Raw genomic sequence first — 19,091 nt, forward strand, 5'->3', positions numbered from 1 at the left:
CCTCCCTCCCTCCCTTCCTTCCTTCCTTCCTTCCTTCCTTCCTTCCTTCCTTCCTTCCTTCCTCCTTCTCTCCCTCCCTCCCTTCCTTCCTTCCCTCCTTCCTCTCTTTCTCTCTTCTTTCTTTCCGTGTGTACACACCACAGTATGTGTACAGAGGTCAGAGGACAACTTGTGGGAGTCTGTTTTCCTTCCGCCTATGTGGGTCCTGAACTCAAATCATCAAGCTTGGCACTATCTTTACCTCCTGAGCCATCTTGCCAACTCTAACTCAGCTTTTTTATTGTTCTTGGAATTATTCTCTTCACCTCAGCAAATAGTTTCTATGAAAGGCTTTTAAAAAATTCCCATCCCAGCTACCTCCTGATTGGCTAAGAGTGCCCCGGCTGAAGGAAGGTGATAGCTCACTAGGGATGTTTGTGAAGTGTCTGCAGCAGGGAGAAAGGTTATTAGTGCTCGGCCAGGATCCCCATCCTACTAGATGTTGGTATGGCTGTGCAGCCCATGATGCTTGGGATGGACAAGCCAGCGAGTTCTGCATCCAGATGGAGAAGGGTGTAAGCTGGTGGCAGTGTCTTTACTTTCTCATCCTTGAAGAGGGGACCCTTCCTAGTTCTGAACAGCACACTGTGACCTGTGCCTCGGGGACAGTGCTGGGAGAGGTGGCAGTCAGCTACAAGGGCTGCTGTCTTTGCTCTGTTTGACTCAGCGCATTGTGTCCTAGAACCTGGATGTCCCCACCATAGCAGGGCAGAGCAGAATTCTCCATTCTACCTCAAGGCAGTTAGCCTGAGATGTACTTGGTTCTTGTCCATCTCAGAAACAACAGCCATTCTGTTATTTGCATGCTCATGTCCTGGGATCTGAGGGGCCTTTCTGTTTGGTTTGATAACATTCTAGATGTTTGTGTTTAAGACTAGAAGAGTCAGTGTTTTTTGCACGTGTATGTGTGTGCATGTGTGTATGCATGTTCATATGTCTGTGGGCACATGTGTGTGTGTGTGTGTGTGTGTGTAGGTTAGAGCTCAATGTTGGATGTCTTCCTCAAATGTTCTTCACTTTATTGAGACAGGGTCTCTCACTTGAACCTAGAGCTTGCCAGGTCTGCTAGTCTAGCCGGTCACTTTGCTTAGGATCCCTGTCTCCCCCTCTAGAGTGCTGTGTATGTTCTAGGGATCAGAACTCTGATCCTTGTGCTTGTGCAGTGAGTGCTTTACTGACTAAGCCATATCCCCAGCCCTAAGAATAGGGGATTTTAATCAAGAGGGTAAAGGCAAATATTAACCTCTAAGTCTAGGCAAGCATGCTGTAGACCAGAGTTGTACAGTTGGAATGCACATAACTCTTGCTCACTTCTACGGCCGCTGCAGACATTGCTAATCAATCTCAGCACTCCTTTCTCCTGCTCTTTCACATGGCTCTATAATCTCCATCTTGGCACTACTCCAAATGGTCACCACTAGCCTGAGTTGGCACAAGAGAGGAAAGCTTAGTCAAGAATGTCATGCTAGCCGGGCATGGTGGCACATGCCTTTAATAGCTGCATTCCGGGGGCAGAGACAGGTGAATCTCTGTGAGATCGAGACCAGCCTGGCCTACATAGCAAGTTCCAGGCCAGCTGGGGCTACAGAGAGACCCTGTCTCAAAAAGAAAAAAAAAGAAAAAGAATTTCATGCTGTGAGAAAGACAGAGAAGATGGCCTAGACCAACAGTCCCCTGTTTAGTGACCGTGCGACCCAGACAGGTATTCTGTGGCCACAGGTGGCCCCTCCTTTGAAAATGATCCCTCCAGCTTTGAAGGGAGTTTTTCTGTCCCTGCATAGGGAGGAGTGGACCACACCCCCAATCCTGGAGGAACTGTTTGTAATGTGATTCCCATTTCCCTCTACTTAGCTATTATATGAGCATCCTTGGAAGACTGGTGACCCTGACTGATCCCACACTGGATGCTTGCAAACATCTGTGTGTCCCTGGCCTTTGCACCTTTGTATCTGTCCCCTGTGCCCCTCCCCACACTGACTTTCTTACCCACCAGTGGGCTGCCTTCTCTGGGCTCATATGTCTGGGGAGAAACTCAGCGTGGAAGACTGATGTTTTCATGGGCTTTCTGCGTCTGCTGGACCATGGACCCCTTTGATGTTTTCTTGGAGGATACCATCTCACCTTCACAGACAGAGCCGATTACAAACTTCAACTAATCATCTGCTTGAAATGGTCCTGACAGATTGTGTGGTCAAACGCGGGGCTGCAGACAGGCATGGCAGAGTCCTTACTTTTGATAGGATGAACTCCCTGCCCAGCCAAAATTGGGCCTCCCTGGGCCAGCCCTACATGCCACCTGAATGGATCTTGTCTCTTTGCAGCCTCTTGAGTGGTCATTGAGTTCCTCTTGGTGGGGACTGTGACACCGTGTCATGGCTGGCTTTTATTTTTGCCTACATTAGGAGATTTCTCCTCATGCAGGCTGATTCTGCCTGTTCATATTGCCTGTCGGTAATCTTGACTCTGCCTGGGGCTGGAGCAAAACTGTTTCCAGTACGCCCAATCAGTCCAGTTTGGAGGTTATTAGTACCCCAAGGCCGTCATGAGAGAGCTCAGGTGTGCGAGTTGCCTGGTCTCTCTTTGTTTCTGTGGGTTATGAATCCTGCCTCCCCACCTTGCCCATAAATACGAGACTCTGCAAATGGGTTTCAGGGCCAAAGGCCAGGGCCACCATTCAGAGATGTGAATGAAGGAAGGAGGCTGGGAGACATGCAGTTAAGGAGCAGGCTCAGAGGGTGCTGAGCTCCTCAACAGATTTAAAACCAGGAGGCCTGCATACGGTGTCTGTGCCCAGACTAAAAGGCTCATGCCTGCAGGAGTAAGACAAACAGTCCATGAAGTCCCATGAGAACAGGGCCGCAGGGACGGGGGGATTTCTAATTCAGATATCTGGAACACCCAGGGGCCCAGAAGTCTCCTCTCACCAGTAAAGCATCTTTGTGCTGAGGAAAAAAAAAGACAAAAAAAAAAAAAAAACCTGATGCTATTATTCAGACGTATGGTGGGAGGGTGGGGGTGTGCGTCCTTTTAAAGAGAGAAAGCAGGTCCCCGTGAGATCTGGGAGGAGAACCAGGGCTGTTTGTTGTTTCCCTTTCTCCCTCATGCTCAGCCCACAAAAAACATGAGGAGAAAAAGCACCCATGACCTTCCTCCCGAGCCTGCCAAGACTGTAGAGAATAGCTGAGGACCAAGGAAACAAATCTGAACATTTTCTTTAACGGTATGAACTTTGAATCTCCTTCTTTCTGACTCATGTTTGAAAGTCTCTTCAATTTGAATTCTCCTTCCCTCGTGTTGTTTTTCTCAAAGCAGTAGGCTTGATTCCAAAGATGTGTCAATTAACTGCTCTCTTGGGTGTGTGTGTGGGGGGGTCTTTTCTCCCATGTCAATTGACTATTGTAGGAACCTGGCATTGACCTTCCACTCTTCCTCAAGAGTGGCCTTCTGCCTAGGGCTGATGAACCAGAAATGGCCATTGTAGGGGGAAGTACAGGTATTGGTAATACCTTCTGCAAGAGGACACTCATCTAGCTAGCCACAGGCCACAGTCCCTCCTGGGGTCCCCAGCCCTGCACCCTTAAAAGCATCCCTTGCCTTCTGTTGGGACGTTTGGGGCTATAAGTAACTGTCTTAAATACTAAAGGGGGGAATTTGCTGCCTTTCTGACCTGTAATGCCTAAGTAATTGCCTCATCCAAAGTGGTTTCCAGCAGCAGTTGCACTTCAGACCTCTGGGAAATGGGAAAAGAAAGCTTCTAACTGAGCCAACTTAGGACATATGTCTACCTCTGAACCCATCTCTGTAGCTGGGCTTAGGCCCTTCCTAACAGTTCTGGCCAATTAGAGCCCTGGATGGCACGATAATAGGGGAACTCTGGGAGCCCCATGAACCTGCCCTTCCCCAGAGGCATGCTCTTTCCTAACAGTGCTCCTGCACTAGCCTGTGGGGCTGGGGGGTCCTGTAGCATCTGTCACCCTCCAGCCCCACCTTTTATCCTCCTCATCAATAGCCTCCTGGAGCTCAGCTGCTAGGAGCCCAGATGCACTCTGACCACTTCTTGGGGGCACAGGGTGAGTTGGGTGCATGGAGAGGAACCAAATTTAGACTCTGCCAGACAACAGGCAGTCTCAAGGTCTGGGGATGAGGGGATAGCACCTCAACAGCCTGTCCCTGCTTCTGCCAGGGTCAGGTACCTTGGCCTTAAACTTCTCTTGGTCACAATCAAACTATTTTGATTCATGGCCCAGATGTTGGAAAAAAATTAAGTGGCCCACCCTACTTCCCTCGGCCTTGGGTTCCTCCTCACAATCACACACACTTCCCAGATGACCTCACCAATGTGGCCTAGGCAGACCCTGTGCACCTCCGCACTCCCAGCCCTGTTTTGTGACTCAGATCCCACACATCCAATCTTAGCGGGAGGGTCCATCTGGATATTCTCACCACACACAGGGCTTAAAAGTCTCCATTCTACTGTTTCCCTCCAAGTGTGACTTCCTTGGGGACTTCTTAAAGTGTTGTTGATACAGTGTTCTTCCAGGGCCTGGCAGCCAGAGCTGTCCCGTGGAAGAGTGAACTGGGGTACAGGAGTCTCTGGAAGAAATTACTTCCCAGCCTAGTGGAGCCCTCCATTCCTGGGCTCCCCCAGCACTAGGCCCTTCCTCAGGGGCCCGTAGGGCTACCGTCAGTGGCACCAGGCAATTCTTTAATTAGCCTGAGCAGGGTTTTCTCAGATGGGGGCGGAGGAGGTGTGTGGGTCTATTGGGGGAAACTAGGTCACCTGGAAACCAGCAGTCAGGATTGAGCTGTCCTGGGGCCCCACTCCAGGGAATCCAGAGGGGCAAGGTGGGAGGGGCTGACAGACTAAGTCATAAAAAATATGCCCTGGCCCCTTTTACTGGCCCTAGAGAGACAATGTCCTCACCATTCTCTAGGGGACTGGGCAACTGCCCTTAATTTGTTGGCTCAGAATGGGAAGGGCAGGGCAGTGAACACCTGTCTACCTTGGGCCTGAGGAGGGAGCACTGTGCTAGGAGTTGGGCTCCACTGCTAGCTGCTTCCATTTTCTACTTTTTGTGCCCGTTTCATCATCCATCACCTAGATGGGGACTGTGTCTGTCTTTTACCCTGTTGTATCTCCAGTCCTTAGCATAGCCCTGGAGCATGGCAGATGCCTGAAAAGTATTTGTAAAATGAAAAGCTGTTTGAGTATGTAGCGCTTGTAGGAGTGAGGCTCAGCTCAGTAACAGAGCCATTGCCTAACAGGGCCAAAGCCTTGGGTTCCTCCCCAGCACCAAAAACTGAACCAAAAAACAATCCCCCCCAAAAACTTACAAGATTCCTTCCCTTCTAAGACTGTTGTCATGAGAACCAATTGCAGTGAGGCGAGTTCCCCAAATGTCAGCTACTTATATTTCTTGCCAACACTAAATACCATGATTATTTCATTTTTCTTTACTACCAAGTTGCTAGTTTTAGACTGAAATGGAGTTATGTAAAAAAGGAAATTTTATATCACGACCATAAATAAACAATAACTGTGAAAAAAAATTCATAGAAAACAACAATGTTATTACATTTTACCCTAGATACTGTTGCTGATCCCCCAGGCTAAGAGCCTCAGGGAGCCTGTCTGTATGTTTGCAAGGGATAGTGGAGTGGCTCTAAGCATGTTATGGGTCTATTACACCAGGATGATGCTTTTGTCTGCAGTAATCTTGGAAGGTTTTAAAAAGATGTAGGAAAGATTTACTGTTGTTCTATGCAAAGGTCCACACTGAATGAAGTCCTATTTCTGCTTTTTTTTTTTTAGTTGAACCCAGGGCCTCCTGCATACTAGGCAAGCACTCAACCTCTGAGCCATACCCCCAAGACCCTTTTCCTTTTTATTATTTATTCATTTAATTTATTTTGAGACAGTGTCTCCCTATAGCCCCAGTTGGCCTGGAACTCACTATGTAGACCAGCCTGGCCTTAACTTACAGAGCTCCGCTTGCCTCTGCCTCCCAAGTTGCTGGGATCAAAGGTGTGTGCCACCATGCCCAGCTTACATTTTACTTTGATTCAGGGTCTTGTACAGTTTCCCCGACTGGCATCAAACTTGCAGTCCTCCTGTCTCAGTATCTTGAGAGATGAGATTAGTGGCCTATGCTACCAGGCCAAACTTCCATAGTTTTTATTAGAGTGTAATATATTGGGTTTCATTTGAGGTTAATTCTCTTATGACACCTAGAATGCTTAGTTGCGATGATGGGTAGGAAAGGTTTTTGTTTATATATATAGCCCCACCTGGCCTGGAACTCACTGTGTTACCAGACTAGCCTTGATCTCACAGATATTTGCCTACCTCTGCTTCCCTAGTACTGGGACCAAACGCACGCACCATCACACTTGTCTTTGATTTATTTATTATTTTTATTTTTTGTGTGTGTGTATGAGTGTATTGCCTGCATGTATGTGAGTGCACCCGTGTCATGCAATGCCATGGAGGTCAGAAGAGGGCTTCAGATTCCCCTGGAACTGGAGTTAAGGACAGTTCGTAGCCGCCATGTGGGTGCTGGGAATCAAACCCGGGTCCTCTGCAAGAGCAGTCAGTGCTCTTAACCACTGAGCCATCTCTCTGCCCCTTGGCTTTGATTTATATTTTTGAGGCAAGGTTTCATATAGTTGGTCCAAGTTATCTTGGAACTCACTACGTAGTCCAGGCTGGTTGAACTCATGGCAGTCCTCCTGCCTCAGCCTCCTGAGTGCTGAGATTACAGGCATGAGCCACTACACCCAACTAGGGAAAGGTCTTCAAGAAGAGGAAAGCACTTTAGTGTTTAAGTGCCTGACATGATTTATCCCTCCCTTCACTCAATAGATTTTAGGGCCCTCCTACCTAGTAGCCAATTGGTGCTGATAGTGAGTGTGTGTAGTCCTACGGCTGGAAGACACCTTGCAGAATGCTTAGGTCAGTCTGACACCAGTGGGAACTAATCCAGGACGTGAAGGAGAAAGCTCCCTGCTGTCAGTCCCTGCTACCTTGACTGCCTTTGCTGAGTGCTTGCTGGACAGCTCTGCAGCCCTTGACCAAGCTTGTGAGGTGTCAACAGCTTTGTCCTTGCACCTTGGTCCTGCTCTGGATTGTGGAGATTTGAAGACTGCCTTCCCTTTCCTGTGCAAAGTGGCATTTTGGGTGTTTGGAGGCTGCTGTGTCATTCTGTCTAAAACAGGGCTTTAAACTCTAATGACCACAGGGGCTAGTGAGCAATAACAGTCAACAAGATGTCAGGTGGGATGCTGGGGGTGGTAGGGACTGTGGTCAATTACGGGGTACATGATCTATTCAAAGGACACAGCCCCTTTGTACCTGTTGGTGGCTGCCTCGTGAGTCCAACATGGTCAAATATTGAAATAGTCTAAGAAAAGGTGAAAATTCGATATTGGATATGAAGTTTTAGAAATATTTTAAAAATCTGATATCGGATCCAAGGTTTTAAAATATTTTATTAGTTATTTTTATTTCATGTGTATGAGTGTATTGCCTGCATGTAAGTGTACCTGTGTCATGCAATGCCCGAAGAGATCAGAAGAGGGCATTTGATCCCCTGGAATTGGAGTTCTGACAGTTGTTAGCCACTATGTGGTACTGAGAATTGAACCCGGATCCTCTGCAAGGGCAGCCAGTGCTCTTAACTGCTGATTCATTTCTCCAGTCCCCGAAAACTCCCAAGTTTTAAATGTAAGAAATTAAGATGTTGAGCATAGCGTGGACTAAAACCAAATTGATAAACATGACCACAGGAGGCTTATTGGTTAAATCCGGCCTACAGCCATCAAGTACTCATTACAGACCACAAAGTCTCTTGATCTCTTTGGTCTGGTCAGCTCTGTCTTCTCTGTGTGTACAGGTGATAGTTCCAGAACTCTCTCCATGGGTTCAGCCCCTCTGTATGCCTTTGATTATTGCCAAGACCTTTTCTGTTCCTGTCCTTTCCTCTCACCTGGCCAACTCCTGTTCATTCTTTGAGATTCAGATCAAAGGCCCCTACTCTGGAGGGCCTTCCTCTAGGCAGATTGGCTCCTCTTTTTCCTTCTCCTCCTTCAGCAGTTCTCATGTAGCCCAGACTGGTCTCACTGTGTAATTGAAGATGACCTTGAACTCCCGATCCTCCTGCCTCCATCTCCTGGGTATACCATCAGACCTGGTTCATGCCTGGTGCTGGTGCTCTAACTCAGGGCTTCCTGCATGTTAGGCAAGCACTCTACCCACTGAGCTATACTCCCCATCCCATGGCTCTTCTATTTTCTAGCTATGTGATATTGGATAAAGTACTTCATCTTTCTCTTTCCTTATCTGGAAGTTGGGCATCATTAACGGTGCCTACTTAATTAGGTTGATGAGAGGATTAGGTGAATTTGTAGATAGATTGAGAAGCAGGAACCTTTGAGAAGACAGAGCTGGTCCCCAGTCCATCTCTGAATCAGGCTTATCCAGAGCAGGTGATTATGAACTGTTTGTGCACTTGAAAAAGTGAGGCAAAATTAGCATCAGGTCTTCCAACTCAAGTGAGGCCTGATGTCAGCATGACACTGTGTGTCAATGAATTAAACTCCTTTGAGTTCCTTATGTTCAAAAAACCACAGCCACAGTGTCTATCTAAATGGCTACAGTACAAACCAAAGACAACACCAGGAGCCGGCAGGGAGCCTGGATCACACATACATTGCTGGAGGGAGGGAAAACAGGCCCAACCCCTCTGGATAAGAAAGTGGCAGTGACTCTAAAACTAACTGGGCCTATTATCAGATACTATGACAGTTGTGCCCTTTGGGGCATTTCCCCTTGAGAAATGGAAACTTCGTTTGCACCAAAACCATTCTGTGAATCTAATAGCCTCAAACTGGAAACAACCCAGATCTTCTCCAATGGCTGAAAGGTTAAGCAAATTGATGTGCAATGGAATATTACAGGGCAATAAAGAGGAATGAGCTATCAAAGGAAGGACAGACAGAGTGGGGAGAAAAAAAGCCAGTCTCTGGATGTTACTTGCTTTCTTGTGCTGTTTGAACAAAAGCCTGGGGATGGGGAACAGCTTAGTCCCAAGGGCAGGGACATGAGTGGGTTTGGGGTGCTTAGGAGAGGAGTTGGGAGATTGCCAGCAGGGGTGCTTGTGGCCCAAGAATTTTTTCTTCTGTGGTGATGCTTGGATGAAACTGTAGGAGAGGGAACATAAAAATAAGAACCTGAGACACTGCAGATGTGACTGAGACTGGAGGGTCATTCACGGCAGGCTGTGTGGCTGTGGTGCTGCACCAAAGTTTCTGAGGTGTTGCTATTAGGAAATCTGACTAGAGTGTCCTGGGCTCGCTCTGTGTTACCTGTTTTAACTATGTAAGACTCTAAACTGTTCTTCAAATAAAAGGTTAATTACAAAAGGATTGCGAGGGTTTTGGTTTTTGTTTTTTGCTGTGCTGGGAATTGACGCAGGTTTTCATGCATGTGAGGAAGCATTCTACTACTGAGCTACAGTCCCAGTTTTCTATTTTTTAAATTTAGGCACAGGGTCTTAATCAGCCTGTCTTGAACTCAACTCTATAGCCCAGAGGCCTTGAACTTGAGGTCCTCCTGTCATAGCCTCTTGAGTAGCCAGGCTCTGCAACTGTAGATTATTTAAAACCAAAACCAAAACCAAAACCAAACCAAACAAAAGGGAACCAAAGCTAGCTGGCTTGTTTCCTGTTGAACCTTGTCACTGGTCTATTGAGGACTGAGATCAGAACCACTCAGACCTCTGGGACCTTGGCCTTGTGGCATTGCCAGGCGATTCACTTCTGTATCTGCTGGCTTACCCCCTGGTGTCAGGGCTAGGTGGGGGATGGAACACTCCAACCTACCATTGGCTCCCGAAGGTCCAGGTTGAAGATGAATTTCGGTCTTTAGAAGGCCTCTGGAGGACAGCCTTGGAGGGAGAAATCTGAGAAGCAGAGGACAAAATCAACAATGGCTTCCTGAAGTTCAGGCTCTTTTGTGTCTCTGAGATAACCTTTCTGTACTGCACAGATGTGGACCATACCCATCTTTCCATGTCACCCAGCTTAGCCCCTGCCTCCAAGCTCTGCTCTCTTTGCTCTTTGGTGTGTAGCTTTGACCAGCTCTTTTATTCCTTGAACACCCTGGGAATTCTGGGAGAGGACAAAGCATTTTGCAGATGGAAAAACAGGCTTAGAGAGAGAGGTTCAAGTGACTGTCCCAAGACCCCTTTGCTTTGCCTCAGCAAACCCAGAGGTCTGTGCTTACCTGAGGACTAACTGGCTTTGGAGAGCAAGAAGGACACTCATCTTTTTCCTTTGGAAAGTTCTCCAAGGGGGAAACCTTAGCCATGAGTTTCTAGGTCCAGCAGTTAGTAAACTCTGGGGTCTCAGGACCACAGTATCCCTTTAAATCGAGGACCCTAAAGACCTTTTGTTTATGTAAATTGTTTATTTTTATTGTTTTTAGGTTTTTGAGACAGGGTCTCACTATACAGTCCAGACTGTCCTCAAACTCATGACTTTCCCACCTCAGCCTCCTAATTTCTGGGATTACAGTGTGGACCACCACGTGTTTATGCAGAAATTTTTATCCACTAATATTTATCATATTTATAAATGAATACCAAGAAATTAAAAAAATAGTATTGATTCCTTTAAAAATTATATACCTAGAGTCTGCAAGATGGCCAAAAGGGTAAAATTATTTGCCAACACATGGCCTGAATTTGACCCCAAAACCCACATGGTGGAAAGAGAGAACAGACTCCTGAAGGTTGTCCTCTGACCTTTACATGTGCACCATGGTGTATATGCACACATATGCACACATACAATGAAAAGAAATAAAATGTAAAATTATATACCTATCATATTTGATGGAAACAAACTGTCCCAAAACGAAAAAATTAGGAAAGAGGAGTTGTTTCTAAAATGTTGCAGATCTTAGGGTGGGTATGGTGGTGCATGTCTGTAATCCCAGCACTCAGGAGGCAGAGGCAGGCGGATCTCTGTGAATTCAAGGCCAGCTTGAGTTCCAAGACAGCTGGGGCTACAGGGAGACTCTGTCTCAAAAAGACCAAAAAGAAAAAATGTTGCAGGTCTTTTTCTGTTGGGTTTAACAGCTGGATTCTCATCTCTACTTTTACATTAATCTGTTACAGTGTCTCTCATTGTGTATAATTATGAGTCATTGCATACCAGTAACACAATGAGAGTAGACAATGTCAATTACATCTTCCTCTGTTTATGACTTTGTGGACATCTTAGGAGTCTTGGGGGTTTTCCTCATGGGTTCCCCGGGCCACTTTGAGAACCACTGCAGTGATACCTTATGTACCCTCTTTTTTCCTTCCAGTCCTATCTGTTCTATCACCATGACAATGAGAATTAAAGAGTCTGTGTGGCTGAAGTGTCGGGTGTTCGTATGTCTGAGAACTTGGTTTCTGTTGTTTTCTTTTCTGGGGGGGAACAGGGTTTTATGTTCTCAGACCAACCTCAAACTCACTATGCAGTCAAGGATGACCTTGAACTTCTGATCCTCCTGCTTCTACCTCCCTGATGCTCGGAGTACAGGGATTCACCTACACTCGTGGCTTATATGGTGCTGGAGACTGAACTCAGGACTTGGTCCCTGCTAGGCGAGCACTCCCAGCTGAGGCCCCTCCCTTCTCTTTGGATGGTCTCAGAGCCCCCAGCTCTCCTAGGTTCTGCAACTCCAACTCCATGTTGCCCTAAGTCCCAAGGTGCCCTCTGGTTCCAGTGCTCACACACTTCACTCTTTAAAGTTGGATGCCTTTATACAGGAAGCTAGAGGGACAGGGTTACCATTAGGTAATTGTGGATTGAGAAGCAGACAAGCACCATTGTGCAGTAGAACTTTCTGGAATAATGGAAATGGTCTTTATCTAGGTATCCAATATGGTAGCCACTAGAAATTACCCACTTGAATGTGACTATTGGTGCTAAGGAACTGCATCATTTTACTTTAATTAATTAAAAAAATTAAATTATTTGTTATATGTACAAATATTTTGCCTGCATGTACATAAATGTACCACATGTATGCAGTGCCCACGGATGCCAGAAGAGGGCATCAGATCTCCTGAAACCTGAGTTACAGACGGTTGTTAGCCACCATGTCAGTGCTGGGAACCAAACCCCATCCTCTGAAAGAGCAGCCAGTGCTCTTAAGCGCCATCTTTCCAGCCCTCTATTAATTCAAATTTGAGCCTCATTACACAGTAGAGTACCTTGCTGGTACCCAGGAACTGCAAAGCTTTCCTCTTTAGTCCCTAGAACAATGGAAAGAAAACCTCAAAAGGGCTTTGAACTCAAGGTGGGGTGGCCAGGTGACTACATAATGCGATGTGGGTTCTGGGGCCTGACCTGTCTATGTATCTGTCTCCCTACTCCAGGCCCCACCATGAGGCTCCAGCCCCTCAGGAGCCCCCGCGCTCCCCTGGCCCTGGGTGCACCGTGCTAGCCCCAGCCAGGGCGAGGGCAGGCGGGGGCCATGGCCAGCCACGTGGACTTGCTCACGGAGTTGCAGCTACTGGAGAAAGTGCCCACCCTGGAAAGGCTGCGTGCAGCCCAGAAGCGCAGGGCGCAGCAGCTGAAGAAGTGGGCGCAGTACGAGCAGGACCTGCAACACCGCAAGCGTAGGCACGAGCGGAAGCGCAGCGCAGGGGGCCGTCGAAAGAAGGTGTCGTTCGAGGCCAGCGTGGCGCTGCTGGAGGCCTCGCTGAGGAACGATGCTGAGGAAGGTAGGTGCCTGCTGTCCTCCTGGACTGGTGTGTACAAAGTCTGCAGGACTGCCCGCCCCCAGCCCAGTTCAAATGCCAGCTGCCCTTATCAGTCTGCGTTAGGATCGGGATATCCCCAGGAAACACTTTTCCCTCCTCTGAAACAGAGTCTCATAGAGCCCAGGCTGTCCTCAAACTCCATATGCAGCTGAGGATGACGCTGAACTTCTGATCATCCTGTCATCACCTTCTGGGTGCTGGATTTGGAGGCTTGTGCCACCACCACAGGCCTCCATAGTTTTTGGCTTTATCTTAGGCGTTTATTTTTGTTGCTGGAGACAAGGATTCCAGCCTTTGGCTAATGAATACTATAACAATTTCCCTTCCCTCCCACAAATATTTACTGACAACCTACTTCCTGTGTGTTGCTGTTCTGCACAGAATAATGAACAAGTTGGATCTGGTTTTTTCCTCACTAAGAGCTGGATTCTTGGAGGATGTTGCATTTCTCAAATGTTTCCTCTGTGTGGTCCTCACCCCAGACCTCTGGATGCTGTTCTAGTCTCTTCTTTTTTGTGTTGGGAGGGACCTTGGGTCTGACTCATGCCAGGCAAGCACGGAGCCAGCACGGAGCCAGACCCTGCCAGTGCCCATGGTGGACAGTGGTCCAGAGCTAGACCCTGAAGGTAGATAACCTGGATCAAAAACTGATTTTGCAGATCCCTGTGTGACCCTGGTGACAGATGAGTCCTTTCACTCCATCTTTAGCTTCCACTTACATAAAATGAGGTAACAGTAAGCATTCAGTTAGGCCGTACCTGTGAGTCTCTCAGCCACAACCCCTTGTGCTGAATATGTGGGTATTAATTTTTAAAAATTTTTGAGACAGGGTCTCAGGCAGCTCAGGCTGGCCTCTAACTCTATGTAGCTGAGGATGACCTTGAACTTCTGATCTGCCTGCCTCCACCTCCCAAAAACTAGGATGGCAGGTGTGAGACACCATAACGGCCTTGTTAATATGTTTCATTGTATTGTTATCTTTTACTTCATTTGTAGTTTGTATTGTCATAGGATGTCCATAAGGCCTGAAAGCAGAAACAAATACACACCACATTGTCTAGGCTGTATTTACTCTATAAAGTATGTGAAGAAATCAATGTAATGCTCAGCCGGTCCAGGTTGCATGGATAGTGTATGCTGGCTACATTTTATTTCATTGTATTATTATCTGTCTCATGATCCAGATATCTTGAGGCTTGAGAGCTATGTATAACACCCATTTTTTAATATTTTATTTATCATTTTTATTTTATGTGTATGTGTGTATTGCCTGCATGTAGGTAAGTGCACCTGTGTTGTGCAATGCCCATGGAGGACAGAAAAGGCTGTTGGAGCCCCTGGAACTGGAGTTACAGACAGCTGTTAGCTGCCATGTGGGTGCTGGTAATCGAACCTGGGCCTTCTGCAAGAACAGTCAGCATTCTTATCCACTGAGCCATCTCTCCAGCTCCACATAACACCCATTTTACAAAAGGGGAGACTGAGAATAAGAGAGGTCAGAACCTTGGCCCTCTGATGGCAGAGCAGGATCAGAACCCCTAGAATGCTATCACCCAGCTTTGCAGGTTTGCTTCCCACGTCCAGGATGACTGGAGGACGCGTGCTTTGACCATGCCCTCCTCTCTGGGCATGCACTGAGGGTTCATGCCTGTTCATTAGAGCTGAAGTTTGTGCCATGCCCTCTGACTCCTCAGCAGCATCTGGCTCACCCCAGAGGCCTGGCCATATTTCTTGGACCCCAGTGCACTGAGGGCTAGTGGCACTGATTCTTACAGGTTGAGTCTTATAGGTTGAGCATCACTGATCCTGGAAACCCAAAATCTGAAGTACTCCAAAATGTGAAACATTTGGGGTGCCTACAGGATCCTCCAAGTGCAAATTTCTACACCTGACATCATGTGATGGGTTGTAGTTACAGTGTAGGCAGGTGAGACATTTACTCCAGGCTGCATGGCCAGTTCATGTGAAACACAAATGGACTCTGTGTTAAGACTTGGATCTCATCCTTGGGATACTTTATGAACATGTATACTTCGGTGTATCTCAAACTCTTCTGGGCCTGTGCCTTTTAGATACAGAGATACACAACCTGTACTTACCTTGCCCTTCAAGTTCTAGAACACTCTGAAAGCGTCATTCCATTTGGATTCTGGTAAACACAGAGCTCTAGGACATAAAGCAGACTAGACTCACTGAGCTTCAGGCAGATGATCAGCTGAGAGCTGGGATGAGCCCCCCTAAGTGGCTTGACGTCTCAGGCTGGGGCCCTGAGGCTCCTTCCCACGTGTAGTTTGGTTTGTTGAGTGACGTGGCAGCCCCATCCCACTCAGGGGGTGGCTGGCTCATGATGAGGTCTAATTTTTGGTGGGGGTGGCAGTTCACTAGCTTTCCTTCCCCACTAGTTTACTCTTTTCTCTAACAAACCCCTTCTCCCCTCCCAAAGGGCCTTGCAGAGGTCCTGAGAGCTGACTGTGTTTCAGAACAGCCACCAGACAGATGGTACCTCCCTAGCCCTCTGCTCAGACACCACTCCTCATTGACACTCAAGTGCGCTGGTTAGAATAAACACTGGGTTTGAAGTTCAAGGACGCTCTTTCACCTAGCCCTGGCCCGTGATCTTGAGCAGCTTGCTGTAGTTCCAATTTTTAAATTTTGTGTCATAGAGTTTTTGCCTGAAAGAGGGTGTGGCAGGAATTAGAAAAGGCCTTAGACCTATGTAGCCCAGCTGGTAGAGTGCTTGCCTACAATGCACAAGTCCCTGGGTTTGATCCCCAGCACTGTGTAAACTGGGTATGGTGGCACACACCTGTAATCCCAGCATGGGAGGCAAGAGGATCAAAAGTTCAAGCACATCCTCAGCTACATAGCAAATTGAAAGTCCCAGTCTGGACTACGTGAGACTCTGTCTCAAAAACAAAAACAAGCTGGGCATGATGACGCATGCTTTTAGTCCCAGCACTTGGGAGGCAGAGGCAGGCAGATCTTTTTGAGTTCGAGGCCAGCCTGGTCTACATAGTGAGTTCCAGGACAGCTAGAGCTACAGGGAGACCCTGTCTCAAAAAGACAAAACAAAAACAAAAACAAAAAAATAAAAACAGAAGCAAGGGGATGGAGAGATGGCTCAGTGGTTAAGAGCACTGGCTGCTCTTGATTAAGACAGGGGATTCAATTCCCAGCACCCACATGGCAGCTAACAACTGTTCATAATTCCAGTTCCAGGGGATCCGACACCCTCATCTGGCTTCCAAGGGCATTGCACAACATGGCTGCACTTACATACATGCAGGCAACATACACACACACACACACACACACACACACACACACACACACCCCAGAAGCAAAACCTAAACATCCTACAGGTGACAGCTCTTTGAAATCTATCCAGAACCCTGTGTTAGAACAGTGATAATTTTAACACAGTTCTTTGGATTTCTTTGTTTGTTTGAGACAGGGTCACTGTAGCCTCAGCTGGCCTGAAACTCCCTATGTAGACCAGGCTGGCTTTGATCTTACAGAAATCTGCCTTGTCTCTGCCTCCCTAGTGCTGGGATTAAAGGTATATACCCCCAAGCTTAGCCAATTCTTTGGATTAAAAACAACAGACTTTAATACTTTTAAGAAACCAAATATGTACAAACGCATTATTATAAAAAAACAAAAATACAGAGTTGTACAAAGCAATCGGTTCTCCCCCTCTCTCGCCTTTCCTCCATTCTGCATAACTGCTTGCTAGTTTGATGTGTTCCCTTCCAGTCCTTTTGCTCATTCTCTGGGTGGAGACATGCAGAGCTCTGTATTTTCTTCAGCTTTTCTGTAAGTATGATGTCCTGGAACCCCAGACACATGATTCTAACTCTCATTTCTTTCCCACCCAATAATGTGTCTTGGTTATTTCTTTGCCAGATCTGTGTGGTTTGTTTTAAGTGCTGTGTAGTGTTCCATAGTTGACCTGCACCCACATTTAAAAAATTTTTTTTCTTACCAATGGTCAGAGAGATTTTCCCAGTAGTTTTGTTTTCATACTGTGACTGTTTGGTGTGTATGTCTAAGTATTTGCCTTGGACAAATGTAGAAAAATGCAAGAACTGGATTGAAGTGTATTAAATTTGAACGAGAAAAGTGCTAGACCTTGTGGATTGGTGTCATGTGGTGTGGCATGCTATGGGAGCAGGGTGAGGGGGCCCCTGCATGGGTGGATATGTTACGGGCCCTGCATGTGAGGCTGCCATCAGTCAGCCTTTGAACTTGCTGAGCTCCTCTCAGCTTTCTGGCAGCCCGACAGTGCTGGCTTCTGTGGGCTGGCTGGGAGGCTGCCCGAGATCGTCTTCTGCTTGCTGGTGGAGCTGGTGTTTTCGAGGCTGCTGGGGTGTTAGCTCACAGTGGCGTAGGAGCATGGGGTGGCAGCTCTCTGCTCCTTTCAGCTCACAGCATCCTGAGTCAGTCTCCCCACCTGCAGTGGGTTGGGTTGAGTTGTTTCCCAGAGAAAGACAGTCCCTCTCTGGCTAATGCCCTGGACCCTGGACCTGCCAGGGCCCCTCTCCCAGCCCTCTCATCATCTTATGTCCTGGACCCTGGACCTGCCAGGGCCCCTCTCCCAGCCCTCTCATCATCCTTCCATTCCTCCTCCAGTTGCAGACATTCGGGTCTCCTCATGTACCCTGAGTTCTTTTGCCCCTCTTTGGGTATGTGGATCCCTCAACTGAAACAGTTCCTGAATATCTCCTCCAACTCTTCAGGTTGGAGTCCATGTGGGGAGTCATCCATGAGCCTTTGAGTACCCAAGCCATCACTAGCACAGAAACCCAATTCTTGGCTGTTTCCTGAGAGGCAGGGGAGTGTCTGGGATAGGAGTGCAGACTACAGTGCGTCCTCTGCCATCAAGGTCCCAGCTGTACCATTCATTAGCTGGGCGTTTCGGGGGGCAGTTACTTAACTTCCTGGTGCCTCAATTTCCCTATTTGGGAAGCTCTGTGTGTTAAGAATACACTGGCCACATAAAGCTAAGGGGCTAGATTGAGTTGGAGAATGTTGAAGAGTGTGGTAAGAGGTGGAGCTGGGATAGGAGCTGTTATTTCTGTAGCATCTACTATCCGAATTTGCGTAGTTTCTCATTATGCATTCTGATTGTCACCTTCATGATTATTTATCGGGTACTTACTTTCTACCGGGCCTCCTGCTTTACATATGCCAGCTCGGCTAATCCTCACAGCAACTCTCCGAAGTTTGAGTAGTCAATCCCTATTTTGGAAAAATAACTTGGGGTTTAATTTACATATCATAAGATCTGCCCATTTTAACTGTGCAGTTCAGTGGTTTTCCATAAACGTAGCGAGCTGAGTACCCGTCTTCACAATCTTGTTTTAGAATTTGTTCATCGGCTCCTGTTCCTGGCCAGTCAAAATCAAGTTCCACCCACAACCCCAGGCAACCATGTTGGCCCCTCTACATTAGCCTTTTCTGGACATTTCCTTTACATGGAATCATATGGTGTGTGATATTTTGTGATTAGCTTCTTCCATTTAGAAAAATGCTTCTGAGGTCATCCAGGTTGTGAGCACCTGCTTCCTTGCTCCAACTGTGTGGTGTTCTACTGCGGGGACATACCTCAGTTGCTTTCTGCTCACCAGTGGTCGAACGTGGACTGCTGCCATTTTGGCTGATGATCAGTGCAGCTTAAGAACGTGGTGTGCAAGTCTTTATGTGGACATGTGTTTATCACTTTTGTGTGCTTACCTAAGAATGAAGTTACGGGGTCACACAGTACATTTCTGTGTAACTTATTAAGAATCGGATGAATGGTTTTCTAAGACATTGGCCCCATGTTATCTTCTCAGCCCTTTTTATGGGGTAGATTTGGAAGCTCAGAGAAGCTAAGCCATGCACCAAGGCCTCACAGGGCCCACATGTCAGACCCAGACTCAGGCTTTAGCTACCACACTGCCCTAGGGCCTTCTGCTTTTGATTTTTCCTAGAAAACAGAAGCACTCACCTGTGGTTCTGATCTCTGCTCTTTTAGGGTATATGGACCCAGATGCTTCTGCTGGCCTTGGGGCCTTGGCTTTGGGGACCCCGGATGGACCCCTATCCCCAGCTATTACAGTGGCCCGGCCTGTTCTGAAACCACTGACACTGTTCTTGAGGTTTCTGTTCATCTGTCAGAATACTGAGTTCTCTTTGTGGAAACTTCATATGAGAACAAGGCGCCAAGTATTCTTGGATACTTTAACTCTT

General features: G+C 47.3%; 1 protein-coding gene across 2 annotated transcripts in view; it reads left to right on the top strand.

Moving 5' to 3' along the window:
• Ppp1r16b (protein phosphatase 1 regulatory subunit 16B) overlaps nucleotides 1–19,091 on the top strand; it is a 120,384-nt gene that overhangs the window by 20,322 nt on the left and 80,971 nt on the right. For both annotated transcript variants that reach the window (XM_008849580.2, XM_017802329.2), the window contains exon 2: nucleotides 12,471–12,818. In XM_008849580.2, the coding sequence (XP_008847802.1) occupies nucleotides 12,569–12,818 (250 nt within the window). In that variant the 5' untranslated portion in view covers nucleotides 12,471–12,568. The remainder of the gene's footprint in view (nucleotides 1–12,470; nucleotides 12,819–19,091) is intronic.

This window comes from Nannospalax galili, unplaced genomic scaffold (genome assembly GCF_000622305.1).
Source record: "Nannospalax galili isolate Female #2095 unplaced genomic scaffold, S.galili_v1.0 scaffold765, whole genome shotgun sequence".
In the NCBI taxonomy this organism is placed as follows: domain Eukaryota; kingdom Metazoa; phylum Chordata; class Mammalia; order Rodentia; family Spalacidae; genus Nannospalax; species Nannospalax galili.